General features: G+C 39.1%; 1 protein-coding gene across 8 annotated transcripts in view; it reads left to right on the plus strand.

Annotated features, from left to right (window-relative positions):
• CNOT4 (CCR4-NOT transcription complex subunit 4) overlaps window positions 1–17194 on the plus strand; it is a 123209-nt gene extending 106015 nt beyond the window's left edge. For 4 of the 8 annotated variants that reach the window (XM_084896579.1, XM_084896583.1, XM_084896582.1 and 1 more), the window contains exons 11-12: window positions 14910–15122; window positions 15812–17194. In XM_084896579.1, the coding sequence (XP_084752705.1) occupies window positions 14910–15122; window positions 15812–16110 (512 nt within the window). In that variant the 3' untranslated portion in view covers window positions 16111–17194. The remainder of the gene's footprint in view (window positions 1–14909; window positions 15123–15811) is intronic. The other 4 variants (XM_084896585.1, XM_084896586.1, XM_084896587.1 and 1 more) reach the window with 2 other exon arrangements.
• The last annotated feature ends 363 nt before the right edge of the window (window positions 17195–17557 follow it).

A 17557-nucleotide genomic window follows, 5' to 3' on the forward strand; every position in this document is an offset into this window, starting at 1 on the left:
GGAACCAAACCTGCAACTCCTTTGATGGATGGGACAATGCTCCAACTTAGCCACCCAGCCAGGCTCAACCAGACCTTATGGCAGGGGTCTTCAAACTACGGCCCGCGGGCCACATGCAGCCCCAGGGGAGTCTGATCCTGCCCGCCAGGTTTTTTGGGCAGTGAGCGCAGCCAAGGTGTTACAGTAGGAATTAGTAGTTCATATAGTCCGGCCCTCCAGCTCTCTGAGGGACCGTGATCTGGCCCCCACTTTAAAAAGTTTGAAGACCCCTGCCTTATGGTATACCACCTCTATGATTCCCTGACAGGCCCAAAATTCCCTTTTCAAAGGAGAAAACTCTGTCCCTATCAGGTGGCTTAGTCTCTATGATCAGTTATCTTCCCAGTAACCAGTTTACTACCTTTTAACTATTTCCAGACTGGCTTTTATTTTAAATGATCTTATTATTTTCTCTCCTTTTTTAAAAAAATCAAAACAACAGAAACCATAGGCTGGGTTTTAGAGTAGACTGAGTAACAACCATGTACTGTTAAATGTCAAATTGATAAGATTTTTGATACTGTAAAACTATCACTTTCCTCACCTTCTAAGTTACTCTAGCTCTTTGAAAAATCACTTAATACTTCTAGCAATATGACTAAAATTTCATGTTTTACAAATATGTGTAATTTTTTAATACAATTTTTTTCACAAAAATGTTCTAGTTCAATACTAAGCTCTGGGATATAATGCACTAAGAATTGTAGTTCCTAATTTATATTTGAAAATGTATTCATCTGGCTCCAGCCAGCTTGGCTCAGTGGATAGAACATCGGTGTGCAGACTAAAGGGTTCCAGGTTCAGTTCCGCCCAAGGGCACTTGCCTGGGTTGTGGGCTCGATCCCCAGTTAGGGGGATGCAGGAGACAGCCCGATCCATGATTCTGTTATCATTGATGTTTCTATCTCTCTATCCCTCTCTTTTTCTCTCTGAAATCAATAAAGAAATATATATTTTTTAAATGTATTCATCTGGCCGGGACCGGTTTGGCTCAGTGGATAGAGCGTCGGCCTGCGGACTGAAGGGTCCCAGGTTCGATTCCGGGCAAGGGCATGTGCCTTGGTTGCGGGCACATCCCCAGTGGGGGGTGTGCAGGAGGCAGCTGATCGATGATTCTCTCTCATCGATGTTTCTAACTTTCTATCCCTCTCTCTTCCTCTCTGTGAAAAATCAATAAAATATATAAAATAAATAAATAAATGTATTCATCTGACCTTCCGTCTTTTCTTCCTGCACAGTAAGATTCAATACTGATTGAGAATTGATTCTGTTAAAAAGCTTTTTCAAGTTCAACTGTAATAAATCATAGAACAAATAAATGTAAATGACTTTTAAACTGAGGCTCCTGGTAGACTGGTGGTGAACATGTAAGTCTTTGAGTTCATCAGGGTCTTGAAAGGATAAATTTTTATTAAAATTTTTAAAACCAAGACATCATTTGAAAGTTGGAAGCAAAAAATTTTTATTTTGCCTAGTATGTGAATAAATTGTGGGGAGGAGAAAAAATAAAATAGTCTTGGTGTTTTTTTTTAATTACACATAGATAAAATAGTTAAATTTCAAATAATAAATGCTTGTTTTTGAAAGTTAAATCACGAAACAGTCTCAAAACTAACAGCTATCTCTTGGTTTGGGTAAATAGTACAGTGAAAAAGAATTCTTAAAGATACATGGTTGGTCTGTTAAGTTGGAAATGTTCCTCACCATGACTATACCCATATCTGTTTCATTTGGTTTAGTATAAAATAATGAGGAAGTTACTTCATTTCCTGAAATAATTTTTTTCTGAAATTAATAAAACAAATTATTGTTTTAATGCCTCAAAAGATACTTTATAAAAATGAAGCTCATAGCTGGATTATGAAGAATTTGTTAATTAAAATAATGTTTTAGAGCATGGATAATTTTAGTCTTCTTTTGGGAGGATTTTGTGACTTTGATAGGAGTTATCTTTCAGAAAAAGTTAAAACTAAGTGATCTTCACTGTTGAAATAAAAGTGAAATGTGTGATCAAATGGAATAAAAAACTGGGTTTGGTGTTTTTAATAACTCTGAGAAAATTTGGGAAATTGTGAACATCAGAAACCTTGGGAATTTCACTAGACACATAAGCACAGAGGATTTGATGCATAGGCAGAAAAATACTTAAGTCTGAATGCAAGCCTAAAGAGGAACTTACCCTCATAAAACTATTTTATTGGCCCTAAATAATCAAAAGCTATCACTGACTTGTTTGAAATGGCCAACTTTCAGTGATCCACTAAAGAAATATAAAAGCAAAGCAGAACAGCATGACTTTTAGGATATTGCTGTAGAATATAATGGCATCAGGCTCCAGAGAAAATGATAGAGTAGATATTCAGTAAATGTTTGTGGAATGAACACTAATGGTTGAGAAAATGATGTTAGTGTCTGATTGCTTCTGGAGGCTTGGATCTGCTTTGTGTTACATCTGGACTTTTAGAAAAGTAATCAGATTCACTTGGACTTGAGTTATAACTTATACTATGGCATTCAGTGTGAGGATTCCCCTCACTACTCCATGATCATTCCTTTTATTCTGTCTTCATTAACTCTGAACTCTGGAAACCTCAAGAAAACTCTTGACTTTTCCTTATTTCCCCAAGAGCAGCCCAACCTTTGCCCCGCACAAAATTAAAAAAAAAAAAAAAAAAATTACCTACTAACAGTTTTCTTTAACCTCAGTTTTTCATTTATGATACAAACTCTCTCATATATACATGTATGTGTGTATATGTTTTTTTGGAAAAAATAACACAAGAATAAACTCTCATACATACAACTGCAAAACTACTTTTCCCACACCCCCTATATCTATCTGTATACACATGTGTACAAGATAGATAAATATATATACATCCTCTCCTTAGACATATACCCACAATTCAGAAAATCTCTATAAAATACCTTTTCTTTCAGAACTCTTTATGGGTAGTAATGAGCTGTTTTGGGAGCTTAATACTTTAAGTAGGGCTAGTTGGTTTTTTTATGTGTATTTTTTTTTTTCTTAATTACAATCTACATTCTATATTATTTTGTATTACTTTCAGGTGTATAGCATAGTGATTAGATAACCATACATTACAAAGTATTCCTCCTGATATTCCAGTACCCATCTAGCACCATACACAGTTATTACAATATTATTATTTTAATATATATGTTTATTGATTTCAGAGAAGAAGGAAGTGGGAGAGAGAGATAGAAACATCAATGATGAGAGAGAATCATTGATTGGCTGCCTCCTGCATGCTCTCTACTAGGGATCGAGCCTGCAACCTGGGCATGCGCTCTTGACCAGAATCAAACCTGGGACCCTTCAGTCTTCAGACCAACCCTCTGTCCATTGAGCCAAACCGGCTAAGGCACAATATTATTATATACCCTATGTTGTATTTGGCATCCCTGGGACTATTTTGTAAGTACCAATCTGTACTTCTTAATAATAGGGAAGTTCTTTAGGGCAACTTGTAATTGTTAAAGAATTTTTTTCTCTTGTTTAAAACCACCTTTTTTTCCCATTTGTACTTCTGGTTAAATATGTGAACGCAGATCCAACTTATCTAGCAACTTCTGGATGTAGATGAAACATTCTTAGTTCTTTCAACCATTAGACACTTAACATGGTTTCTAGTTCTCTCTGTAGTTCAGTTCTCTACACATATTTTCACTTGATCATGAATACCTTTCATAAAATATGAAGCTCACAATCCAGATGTGATCAGATAATAAATAGATCCACTTCTTAAGTAAAATCATTATTACTAACATTCTTTTCAATTTACAGAGTTCTATAAAAATATTTTTTGGGGTAGATATTATCCCCATTTTGTAAGTGAGAAACAGAGGCCCCTGATGTTTATCATTTGTGATTTGTCCAATGTCTAACAAAGGCTAATTTAGACATTGTACATCTATTTATATGGTCCTAACATTAACTTTTTAAAAGTTCCATTACCCACTTATCATATTAAATATTATAAGCCTATTTAGGTCCTACAGGCTAGACCGTTTTCATACACATGACTAGTTGGATTCTTCCATCCTGTGCTTTCATAATGCATTTTTTAAAATCTGGATGTGTATCTTAATTTCTGTGTTTGTGTTTGGTGTAGTTAAGGGTGTGTCCTGTTTGTATATCATCATCTTACAAATTTGTCTTATGAAAGAACTATGTGATTATAAATGATACTAATGATAATTAAAAGCATGGAGTCAAAAGATATGCCAAGCAGTAGCTCAGAAACTTTTAGGTTGATATTGTATGCAAATCCACTTAAACACTGCTGTTATCCATCCTATACTTTACCATCTTATCCCAAAGGTTACCATCAGAAAACTTAACAGAAACTATTGAATTCAAGATATATTTGTGACATCCTAGGAAATTTACCTCCAAAATAAATTACTTTGGTAAGATTGGTTCTCCATGGAAATGCATTTTGGCTCTCATTGATCACTCTGTTCGTTTGTTTTATGGAACTTGGATGTCAGTGGGATGGGAATGGAGCTAGCTGCAAAGTCTTTGGGTTTGGGCATGCAACAGAAAGGGAGAGGAAATGGACCCTGGGATATAGAAGGAGGACATTTCCAGTGGGAAACAATTATCAGTAGAACCTGTCTCCATGACTACTTATTCCACTTCAAAATTAAAGTTTAACTTCCTGTGTATTTCCGTTAGAAGGGAACTGTGGTTCTAGCCAGAAGGCTACCTATTTCCCATGAAAAATGCCTCCAAATACAAGCCATAGAGCAGTGCTTGCTTAAACCTATTATTTCATTACTAATTTCTAAAGGAATCATCCAGCTCCTAATCTGCTTCAGAATTCCCCAAGAACTAATTACAAGCATGCAGCTTCTAGAGTCTGCCATTCCCTCCTTTTCTGGCACTTCTCAACGGTGGTTTTGTGATCATATCTGAGGGATTAATTAATACCTTGGGGTAGAATTCACTTTGCACCTAGAGAGTTTAATCTCATTTCAATTGAGATTTTTTTAAAAGCATTTTGTATCTACTGACAGTTCTCTTCTGTACATTGCTTAATCAGTCCTTTCTGGTTTGAGGATTGTGTGCTCTTTTATAAAGAAGATGGAGGGAAGCAAAATGAAGATGGAACCAAATAGCTGGGTCTTCTCTCGGGGGCTTAGCATTGTGATATCAGGCTGAGTGTTGACTTTCCCTAATTTTCTGCTACTCAAATTTAGCTTTTTCTTGCCTTCAGCATTTTCCACAAGCTTCAGTCATTATGGATTCTGATTTTAATCCTCAAGGATTATGATACTCTTATACAGGTAGGTTATATACCTCCATCCATCTTCTCTAAGCTTTTCAAACCTAATCCCATGAGGTTCTCCTTTATGTTTCTCCCCAGCTTGTTTTCTTTTCTAGAGTTACTGCAGAGCCAGACTGTCATATTTTAGCATTTTCTGTGCTCTGAAGCACTGCTCTCTCTAACCGTGGGGCCACCCTGGCCCATTCCTTTTTTTGACCATTTTTGGAAAGCTGTCTTAAAAAAAAAACACTTAGAAGCATATGTTAAGGGCTATTTATTTAGGAAACATAAATACCCCTTTAGGTTCTGCTCAGGAATTGTTCACTATATACAAACAGAATTAAACCAAGGCCCCTTTCCTGGAGGAGCTCACAGTCTAGACAAAAAAAAACAAGATGTTGCCCTGGATGGGTGGCTCGGCTGGTTGGAGCATCGTCACATGTACCAAAAGGTTTGGTTTTGATCCCCAGTCCAGGCACTTCGGGAGGCAACAGAGTGATCTATCTTTCTTTTCTTTCTTTCTTTTTTCTTTTCTTTCTTTCTTTCTCTTTCTCTCTTCCTCCATCCCTTCCCCTCCCTCCCTCCCCCCCTCTCCCCCTCCCTCCCTCCCTCCCTCCCTCCCTCCCTCCCTCCCTCCCTCCCTCCCTCTCTCTCTCTCTCTCTCTCTCCCTCCCTCCCTCCCTCCCTCTTTTTTCTTTCCCTCCCTATATCTCTCCTTCCCTCCCCCCCACTCTCCCTCCTTTTCTCTCCCTCTTTCTCTTCCTTCCCCCCACCCCCTCTTCCTTAACATGTAAATACCATGTTTCCCCGAAAATAAGACCTAGCGCATGGAAAGATAAGACATCCCCTGAAAATAAGACCTAGCGCAACTTTGGGAGAAAAAATTAATATAAGACACTGTCTTATTTGGGGGGAAACAGGTTAGGTGATTGCTATTCACTGTGGTAATTTCAAAAATTGCCAGCATTTTTGAAAAGCCAGACTTAATAACTTTTTGAATAGCCAGACTTAATAACTCAAATCTAATTATTAAGTCTGCTTCTGTAAATCCTAAAATTATCTCATATACTTTTAGGGCTTCTGTTTATAATAGGCAACCAGCTCTTTATTGGTCACAAGCCTAGAATAAAAGTTTCCTCCTTGGGAAAATGAGGTGGTTAGGAAGTTAATTTTCCAGGTTTATCCTGTCCTAGCAGGTTTAGGCCTGGGATGCCAGGGTGGTTGGCACCCTTCGTGTGTCTGCAGTTCTGTAATTTGATTTGGTGAAGTCTTATCCTGGTGCCCTGTGTGTCTCCTCCTGGACAGCCAGCTCCCAGTCGTCCTGGAGGTGCTCACCAGCCTGTGCTCATAGGCAGTGCTCAGTTTTGTGCTCACTCAAATGCCTTCCACGCTTCCACCTTCAGATTGCATACGTTCCCATCCTTGAGCTCTGTTGCTTGTATATTCTGTCTGGTTCCGGTTCCATCTTATCCACATTACAATGCTTTTAAGAATATGTTTATCTTTTCATTAAATTTTAAGTTTACTCCCGGCCAGTGTGGCTCAGTGGTTGAGTGTTGTTGACCTATGAACCAGGAGGTTGCAGTTCAGTTCCCAGCCAGGGCACCTGCCCGGGTCCCAGGCTTGATGGCCAGTGTGGGACGCGCAGGAGGCAGCCCATCAATGACGCCCTCCCATCATTGATATTTCTATCTCTCTGTTCCTCTCCCTTCCTCTCTGAAATCAATAAAACATATTTTTAAATAAATTTTTTAAGTTTCCCTTTTCCTCATTCTTTATACAGCTTTATATAGGGACATTTTTTATAAGTCTCCCCCCTCCCTTTTTTAAAAACAGATTCTGCTTCCTTAGATCTTTCATAAGCAAACATATAGATGTTTTCCTGGTTCCCAGTAGTTGATCTGGTTCTCCCTCCCAAACAGAACTTTGGATCCCTGTAGGAACATTCTAGAAAAGTATATCATGTGCAAAACACATCTACTTATATTTTGAAATGTTCCTATTAAATTTTGTGATTAGCGTCTTCTGCTGCCCTCTGTTCTGTGTGGAATGACCGTCCCCTCTTCCATTTCAGCTTCTCCTCCTCTGGCTTCTCCATTCACCATTTATCCTGCATAGAAGGTGGCAGAACTGTTCCCCTTTTCTTTATGCCCCTTCTTACTAGAGTAGCATTTATCATCACGTAGTGTGGTTACACGTGTCTGTCCTCCCCTCCTCTGGGAGACCTGCCAGCACAAGGACTGGCTGGTAATGTGTTTGGTGGTGAGAAGAAAAGCTTTGGAGTCAGACTGGGTTTAGTTACTGGCTTGGACACTTTTAAACTGTATAACTTGGGGCAAATTCTTTAAATTACCAGAGCCACTTGGTCTCCTCATTTGTAAAATGAAGCTGATACTTGGCTTATGGGATTGTGGGTAGAAAAGTAATGCAGTTCATTAAGTGCATGGTGAGTCAATGAACAGTGTCTAGAGTAGAAAAATGATAGCATATAGTTAGTAGACCTACTTATCCTGTATACATAATATTAGAATATCTTTTTTAGCCCAGCTGATGTGGCTCAGTGGTTGAGCATCGACCTATGAACTAGGAGGTCAGGGCACATGCCCCGTTGCAGGCTCGATCCCCAGTGTGGGGTGTGCCAGAGGCAGCTAGTAAATGATTCTCTCTCATCATTGATGTTTCTGTGTGAAATATATATACATACATATATATACATACATACATATATATATATATATATATATAGAGAGAGAGAGAGAGAGAGAGAGAGAGAGAGAGAATATATATAGAATGTTCATACAGGGATCCAAAGTTCTGTTTGGGGGGGAGAACCAGATCAACTACTGTCTGAAATATAAATATATATATATATATATATATATATATATATATATATATATATATATATATTAAAGGATACCTTTTAAAAAAACAAACATTTAAATAATCTTGGTGTGTTAGATATTTAAAATTGTATTGCTTGTGTTTTGACATCTCAGGCATATTGAAAAACATACCTCTTAGTTCTTCTTCAGTTTACATGCAGAGAAGCTTTTCAGTTCCTAAAATTTAACTGATTGATGCTTTCAAAAACATTTGCATCTTTTTGCAGACACCCCTATTTGATTCATAGCATTATAGAGATATGAGTTAAACAGGCTTTTCGGGCAAAGTGATTTTCCAGCTCCTCAAAATTGGACCTTTGCTTCAGCAGCGTTAGCAGATGTCTTGGAGCACGGCAGTCTCGGAGATGCTGGGTGGCATGCTGAGGAATGTACACAGCGTCTCTGAGCAGAGCTGCCAGCTGCGAGGGAGAAGAGATGAGTCCGAGCAGCGTAAACTGTACGACTGTAGCTGTCACAGCACAGTTAGCTGCCGCATTAGTGTGGTTCAGGATCTGAGTGGAAGAGAACAAACTTAGACTTTTGGAAGATTGAGTAAAAATTCGTTGAAGAGATTGGAAAAGCATTCTAGACAAGGGAAGAGGCAGAAAGTAGAGACAGTCTAGAAAGTACAGATCACATGTAGCTGATCTGTGTATATCTTTTCTGTTTATATCTTTTCTGCTTCCTTCTAGTGAGAATAAGTTTTACTCTTTATTACTTTGTTCAGTTCTTCTGTTCTCAGAACTTCCTTTTATTTGAGTTCTAAGAATTTTTCACTTAGCATAATAATCACTATTTTCAGATCTGTTAAACTCTTAAGCAAATTTGCTCTGCACTACTGGTCTACTTGCTTTATAATAAACATAATCCTAGAAATTTGAGCGTCAACTCTGTTTAAGTAGAATAAATTTTTTTTCACAAACAATCTGATTTTATAAGCCTGTTTTAAAGAATTCGTTCACATAGTAGTCATTCCCCCTGCAAATATTTTAGTTAAACTGATTTTTTGTGTGTACAACATGTCTGTGTCATAAAGACTTTCTTTTAAGTTCTCTGACAGAAGTTTTGTGTGCTCAATAAAGTTTAGTTTGACATGTAGGACAAGTGTAATTTGTCTATATTTGAGTTGCTAGAGATACGTTGTTGAAGTTTGAGAAAGTAGCTTATGCTTTCTTAAAATCATTTACTGGTGGAGATGTACTCCAGCCCAAAATTGACAGGAAATAGTATATAGCAGGAGGAGGTGAGGGTGTGTGTTAGAGAAGGGCACCCAGGCTGCATCCTGGATCCTTCTGAAAATGCAACCACTATGCCTCCTAGTAAGTAGTTGGACTAGTCTAGTGTTGGATAAAAATACCGAAGGTAGTTTCAACTTGTGGATTTTTCAGGTGTAGGGGGTCTATGTAGTAACTAAACCCTTCCATGAATGAATGATGGCTACTGTTCTTCACCCACCAGCACATTCTCATGGGAGTGCCTCAGTGGCCTCTCTTTTTACTAAAGTTTTTAGTGTTCATTAAAAATGTACAGCCCTAGACTTTTCCTCAGATGCTTTTTCAGATTGTAATTGTTGAACTTTTCTAGTACTTGCGTTGTCACACTGTTAAGACGTTAAGCCCCGTGAGAACAGGATTCATGGTTCAAGTGTTTTGTCCTTGCGTACTTTTAGGAAATAGTTGCTTTGACTTTATCTTGGCAGCCTTAACTCATACATGTTATAGTAAGTTTTGTTGTTGCTAAAAACTAGATTTGTCCTCTTGATGTGTGACGACCAAGTTGTTATAGACTTAACCATAGTTTTTTTCTTTAATAAAAGGTGTGCTAAGCCAGGTAAACTGAAAGTATACTGACACTTCTCACACACTGGAATGGGAGAGTGTGGTATGTAGCACCTTGAAAGTACTTGAAGTTCTCTGCAGAAAAATAAAACTGCAAACAACTGGACCCGCTCTCCTGCCCTCAGTGATTTAGAACCAAAACCAGTGCGTTGTTGTACATATTTGGAAATGATAATTAAAATTAGTTTTTGACGTCATAAAACATTTAAACATATTAGCAATCCTTTAAAAATATGCAATCCTTCCCTAATGTATTATACTATTAATAATTACTTTAAAAATGAAACCACTCATTTTAATATAAAGTATGCCTAGTAGCTTGATTTTCGTCAAGTTGCTTGGTCTTGCCTAGTCTTTCTTGTGGAAAGTTTCAAGTGCTTCCTCATATCTTATTTGTCTTTGCAATACTTTGGTGATAAGAAGCCTTATTAAATAGACTGACTATACCGTACTTCCATGGTGTGCTGGGTGTCATCCCTTCCAGGGAGGAGACCATTGTGCCTTGGCTTTTTGGAACTTTACTATCTGTTTAAGTAGATGGTGTTTGAGCACTAGAGAAAAATTGTTAGCCATTGATCAGAGAATAAATGGGCTTCACATTACTTTCCCTTCTCTTTATCTTTCTGAGAGAGTCAGGCAGATGTTATTTCTATTTAGGAAGAAGGGTCCTCAGACATTAACAGAATGACTTACATGCCCAAAGTTATATTAATAATTCGTGTGGAGTGGCTTCATACAATACCTCTGCAGTTTTCAGCCCAGAGTTTCTCCATTAAACCCACTGACGTGTACATATTGAATTGCACCCCATTGTGAAGTCCTGCACAAATAATGGGAAATGAAGTTGCCTCAAGTTGAGTCTAGTGGTCAAAGTCCTGGTACTATTTGAAAGAGGAATTGTATTTGAGTGGGATTACTTAGAGCCCCAGAAACAAAGGAATCTTTCTTTGTGTCAGCAGTTCTCAACCAGTAACGATTTTGCCCCCAGGAGTCATTGGCAGTCTGCGGACACATTTGGTGTTGTCAAAGCTAGGGTATGGATGTGGGTGTGTGTGCATGTTCCTGTGTGCTACTGGCATCTAGTGGGTAAGAGACCAGGAATGCTACTAAACATCCTACAATGCCCAGAACAATCCCTACAACAAAGAGTTAATTATATAGTCCAAAATGTCAGTAAATCCTAATAATGTGGTTGATAAATCCTAATGCTTGTGTTTAAAGAAATGGAATTAACTGAAGTCCTAGAAGCTAAAATGAACTTGGGTCAGAGGCAGGGAGCAGGTAAAGGAGGTGATTTTAAGTGCATTGGACTGACAGGAACTATTTTGATGGTGCTAAGAGTTGATTTGCTTTCTCTCACCCTTTCTTTGTGCCAAGACTTGGCACAGCAATAGTGGAGAAAACAGTGAAGAAACTTCTTTTTCTTCTTCTAAAGTACTTGGAACAGGGTCCTATTCTCAGAGCTGGACATGTCAGTCACTTTCCCAAGTCACTTGCAGCTTCTCTGTGAACCACACACCCATGCTGTAGGCCTCCAAGCAGTCTAGGGCATGTGACTATTTTTTGGCAAGATTATACAAGTGATAAACTGGCTAATTTATTTCCCAAAGTCTTATCATCATAATTCACCTGAGAGGATCTTAGTTTCTCACAATTCCTATATCATGTGCCATATGTGATTTTTTTTTTTTTCATATGTGATTTTTTTTTGACTGACATACTCCTGCTTGGTTTTATTAACAGCAGAGAAACAATGATATTTTTTAAAAAAAAAATAGACTTGAAATTTTAGAGCAGTTTTAAGTTCACAACAAAATTGAGAGGAAATTTACAGTTCCCAAATATCCCCTGCCCACAAACAAATGCCTTTTGACTTCATTGCAATACTAACTTTCAAGTAAAGTTTATATAAGTGCAGTGTTATTCTGTTAATGCAAAATGAAAGGTTTCTTATCCTTGGTTCCAGTTCTCACTAAATGTAAAGCAAAAGTAAGGAGAAAATACATCTTGGTGAGTTATGGGTGTTTTCTTTTTCCCCACTCAGTGGAAGAGAGAAGCTCAAATCATCCAGTATAGCTTCTTATTGACTCTGCCTGCCTAGCCAAGGCCACTCATCTTCAAAAATTTCCCACAGTTATACATCCTCTTTCTTTACCAGGGGGAATTTATCTCCCTCCCAGGAAGTTTTCCTAGTTTTCTAAAGTTCAGTTTCTGTATCATTGAAACTCTTAACTTTTTCAATCTGATGATGTGACTGCTTAGAGGTTCAATGTATCATAGCCACCAAGCCTTCCCATAATTGAGGGTATTCTAGGACCTTTTCAGTGTGATCTTATTAGTGTCTCATGCAGTTAGAGCTTAGGGAATACTGATGACCGCATTGTTGAGTAGAATTTCCCCCAAACCCCTGTGAAGACCAGTTGGTTCTTTCAGCCAAAATATTGCTCTATCCTGTGTATCATGGCTAATGGACATATAACAATCTGCTGTGTTTCTTTTTGCTTCCTTTAAATTATGGGTTTTATAGGTCCCTGGGTTTTACCCTTAAATAGTTGACCCATTAAAAAGTAAATTAATGGTCTATACAAGAGAGAGAGAGTTGGTGTTATTTAAAACACAATTCAGGTACAGTCTGGATTCAAGGCCTCTCGTGACCTTGGGCAAATTATTCTAAAGTCTGTTCCTTTATCATTAAATGAAAAGTATTTCATTTATCCATTAAATGAAAAGGACCAAATGAACTACGTTATTTCATAAGTTATAAAACACAATGAAAATGTGTAGCAGGATGTAAATAGAAGGGTGAGCTTTAGGAAATGGCATTGATTGTGAAATGGCTGTAGGTTGAAGAATTTATTTTCCCTTCTATTGACATGTCTACATGGTGTAGATTGCCTTTCCTTCACCTTAGTAAATTCAGAGATGACTTTCATTGGGTTTGGTTGTAGTTTTTTGTCTTTTTAAAATAAGATTATTCACTTGCTAAAACATATTTGGCATAGATCAGTGATTGGTGCAAAACAAAATTCTGAATTCACCAAATAGCATAGACTAAGCCTATTACATCATCATCATCATCATCCATGGGAGTTGCTAATCAATTCTGTAGGACCAGAAATAATTTTCTAGGCTCTTCTCAAAACCCCCAGATGGTAGTTTGACTTACACTCCTATTTTCAAACAGTTATTCTAAGCAATAGTTTATTTACCCTTTCCCCCAACCACTTAGTTATACTGTGTGGATTCTGGATGGTGGTAGATCATTGGGCACAATTTATAAAAAGCCTTTTACATTGACAGTGTCACAAGTAGACCCAGCGAACTGTAGGACTCCAGGACTGGTGTTTTAAATGATGAGTAGAACTCTTAGAGCAAGGCAGGCAGACTGTGCTGGAAATTGCTCCATCGGAAAGGTAGCTTAGCCCCTGCCTCTTTGGTCTTTGTGACTAATGGAAAAACACTCTCAAATTCAAAAGCCTAATCAGCCAAAACCGGTTTGGCTCAGTGGGAGACTGTTGGTCTGCGGACTGAAAGGTCCCGGGTTCGATTCCGGTCAGGGGCATGTACGTTGGTTGTGGGCACATCCCCTGTGAGGGGTGTGCAGGAGCCAGCTGGTCTATGTTTCTCTCTCATCGACGTTTCTGGCTCTCTATCTCTCTCCTGTTCTCTCTGTAAAAAATCATTAAAAATATATTTTTTTCTTTTTTAAAAAAAGCCTAATCATTACTGCCTCTCTGAGACGCATTACCAGTTTTATAATCAGGAAGGACTTAATTACTTTTCCTTTTTCTATTGCCTTATGTTTATTCGTCATAAAATTATTTTTATTCCTTTTAACGGGCTCAGAAATAAGCTCATATATTGAATTTTGCAGGCTTCCTTTTTTAATAGAATAGATCAGATCAGTTGGCTAAATGCCTCACTAACAAACTTCAGAGCGAAGCTGGAACTAAATTGTGCTCTGGCACACAAAGACTTTAAGCTGGATTATTGATTTACAAGCGCAGAATGGGAAGCGGCTGTCAGGACAGGAAGCTCCCTCTCCTGATCCTTGAGCAAGTTTTTCCTAACGTGTTTCAGGGGCTGTGAGCGCACCAGCAAAATCCTAACCGAGTTTATCTTGCTAGGACAACCTATTTTATATTAAATTTATTTGGGTGGCATTGGTCAGCATGACCATACAGGTTTCAGGTGTGGGTTTCTGTGTTGCAATATCTTTCTACTGCACTGTGTGCCCATCACCCAAGTCAAATCTTCTCCTGCCACCATATATTAGGACCCCTTCTCCCACCCCCTTTCCTCTAGCAGCCACCACACTGCTGTTTGTGCTCACGAGTTTCAGTTTCTATCCCACATATGAGTGAAATCATAGGGTTCTTAGCTTTTTCTCACTGACATTTCTTTTAAAATAATATTCTCAAAATCCATCCATGTTGTTGCAAATGGCAATCCTTTCTTAAGGCTGAGTAGTATTCCACTGTGTATATGTACCGCATCTTCTTTATCTAGTTCTCTATTGCAGGGCACTCTGGTTATTTCCATGTCTTGGCCACCATGAATAATGCTGCCATAAACATAGGGGTGCATAGGTATATCTTTGTGAATACGTGTTTTTGAGTTTTTCGGGTATATACCCAGGAGAGGGGTTACTGGGTCATAGTGAAGTTCTATTCTTAATTTTTTGAGGAATCACCAGCTTGCTTTTCGTAGTGGCTAGGTCAACCCGTTTTAAATGCTCCATAGAGAAAGAATAATTCTTCTCCCGCTGAACTGCTAAAGAACCACATCTGTTTCTAACGTCAGCTTTTTATTTTTTTTTTTTATCTTTCATTTTTTGTTGGTAAATCTCCCAGACAACAGCAGTTCTGTAGAGAGTTTAAATATGAAGGAATGGCAGGACGGGCTCAGGGCACTTCTACCCAACATTAACATCAACTTTGGTGGACTGCCCAATTCCTCCTCCCCCTCCAGCGCCAACCACAGTGCACCAACGTCCAACACTGCCACCGCCGACAGCCTGAGTTGGGACAGCCCGGGCAGCTGGACAGACCCAGCCATCATCACAGGTAACTCTCTCGCTCCTTCAGCTCCACTGACCGCCAGCGGTTTGGTTTCTCGCACAGACTAAACTAAAACAAGCCCCTTCACCATCGGCTTCTTTTCACAAAGCCACACGCCTGGTGGCTTGTGTCCTCCTCAGGGGTGCGGTCTCGCTAACTCCGCTGGCCTGGTTGTGCAACAAGGCGTTTGGTGCCTCGGTGGCTTCCTCTGGTGTGAGTAGGTGCTAACCTCTGCAGCGTGTGTGTATGCTTTAGGGCCTCCGAGTACAAGAAGGATCTGACTTACCCTCTTAAAGGAACATACTCCACTTTTAAAATAAAGCTCTTTATTATAAGGCTATCTTCTCTATGGATTCCGAATAGAGGAGAAGCACAATTGGGAAATAATGTCATGCAATTTGGGGGACTCGTTTCTGCAGCTCTGCCTCTGAACAGTGGGGGACAGTGTGCAGTGGAAGAGGAGGCCTGGGTTTCCGTGACAATAGATGATGGTCGTTGTGGGTGGAGGATAAGAGGAATGTAAGATCTAAAAACTTTACTTGGAAGGAGTTAAAAATTGTAATTTTTTCTTATTCCGTGTGTGGGGTATGTGTGAAACTAATCACCTTAAACAGTTTATTGTTGTTGTTGGATGAATTTCCTATTCTTTCTGCGCAAACTCACCATTTCCCCTCTTTTTTCTTTTCTCTCCTTAGGTATTCCAGCCTCTTCAGGAAACAGTTTAGACTCTCTTCAAGACGACAATCCTCCACACTGGCTAAAGTCCCTCCAGGCCCTCACAGAGATGGACGGCCCCAGCGCCGCCCCGTCACAAGCCCACCACAGCGCCCCCTTCAGCACACAGATCCCCCTGCACAGAGCCAGTTGGAACCCCTACCCCCCTTCAAATCCCTCCAGCTTCCACTCCCCGCCCCCAGGCTTTCAGACAGCCTTCAGACCCCCTAGCAAAACCCCCACAGATTTACTACAGAGCTCAACACTGGACCGCCACTAGGGAAAGAGGAGACACCGTTAGAAAATGCAGGATTTGTCCCACCCTGTTTTCTTCCTCGGCTCACCCACAGCTCCCTTCTCATCTCTTAAGTTCTGAAGAATCCAGTTCCCGATCAATTTTTTTTCCCTCCCTATCCCCAGATGCAATGCGATCACAGGGTCATGACCATCCTTTGTTTTAATTGTAAAAGTTTCTGTTGATCCAGCATTTGAATGACACTGTTGAATGTTTCCTAAAAATGCCTTTCTAAGGAAGAAAAAAAAAAAATCAAAGGGCAGTCTCGATACTTAGAAGATTACTGTTTGTTTCGCATAATAATGACATAATCTGCTTAGCAGAAAATGACGATTAATCAATAGAAAAGGTCAAGTAAATGCACTGTCAACTGCAGACGTTTGAAAACCGGGTTAATAGAATGAGATTGCTAAACGCGTGAGGGAAAGCGTGGTCCTGGCAGCCATCTTGTATTCAGCTTATCACTATTGCAGGGAAAATGCTTTTTAAAATTTTATTTTATTTTGAATTCTTTTGGCAAATTGATGGAATGGACTTGATTGTGTTGTTAAGCAAAAGAATTTATTGGAAGTTGATGGAAAGACAAATTGATCTGTAGTAGTAACTGGCCAGTTGCTAAGAGTTTATAAGGAGGGGAGAAATGATTTTTTTAAGGAGAAGAAAATTTTTGGCTTTATATTTAAAGTAAATTCAAATGTTTTAAAGAAAAAGAGTATTCACAGATTTAATACCTATGTATAACGTAAGAGCTGAAATATAAGTGATTTCTTCAGTCTTTCTCATCTGTCGGAATCTTTTTTTCTTTGACCTTGAATTCACCTGACTAGGGCACTGAGATAGCACTGCTCTGGGGACATCTGATCACCACAGGAGCAAATCTCCAACCTCCCTGCCTGCAGCTTTTACTTAACCCTGTAGTTTCTGGACATTTGTGCAGTATTGAAAAGACAGGAGAAAAGAACACAGAAACCTGGTTATAACCTGACGCTAAAACTAAAACCAAGAAAATGTACCTCTTTCTTCAGAATTAAAACTAAAATCTTAAATAAAACAGAAAACTTGATGATGACCCTTGGGCTGTTCTTGTTTTGTTTTTGTTTTTTGTTGGTTTGTTTTCCATTTTATTGCATGTGAGTTTCAAACATTTTGTGATAGCGGTCACCAGATGTTTCCATTGGTTGTACATCTTCAACAATAGGGAGGATGGCCTAGCAGAAGAAATTAGGGGGGGAATCGTTTTAGTGTCAGTCTCTGCCATTTTTGAAGTTCAGTTCACCTTACTCTCCAGAAGTCCTTTTCCAGGGGCTTCCTGTAGACATAATCCCCTTGTGCTATTGTATATGCAGACCAAACCATCCCTCGTGTTCCAGGAAGGAGCAGGTGGGCTGTCGATGTGCTGAGAGATTGGTTGTCTTGGGGAGACCTGGCGGGG

Source organism: Pipistrellus hanaki (assembly GCF_964339955.1).
Source record: "Pipistrellus hanaki genome assembly, chromosome: 10".
Lineage (NCBI taxonomy): Eukaryota > Metazoa > Chordata > Mammalia > Chiroptera > Vespertilionidae > Pipistrellus > Pipistrellus hanaki.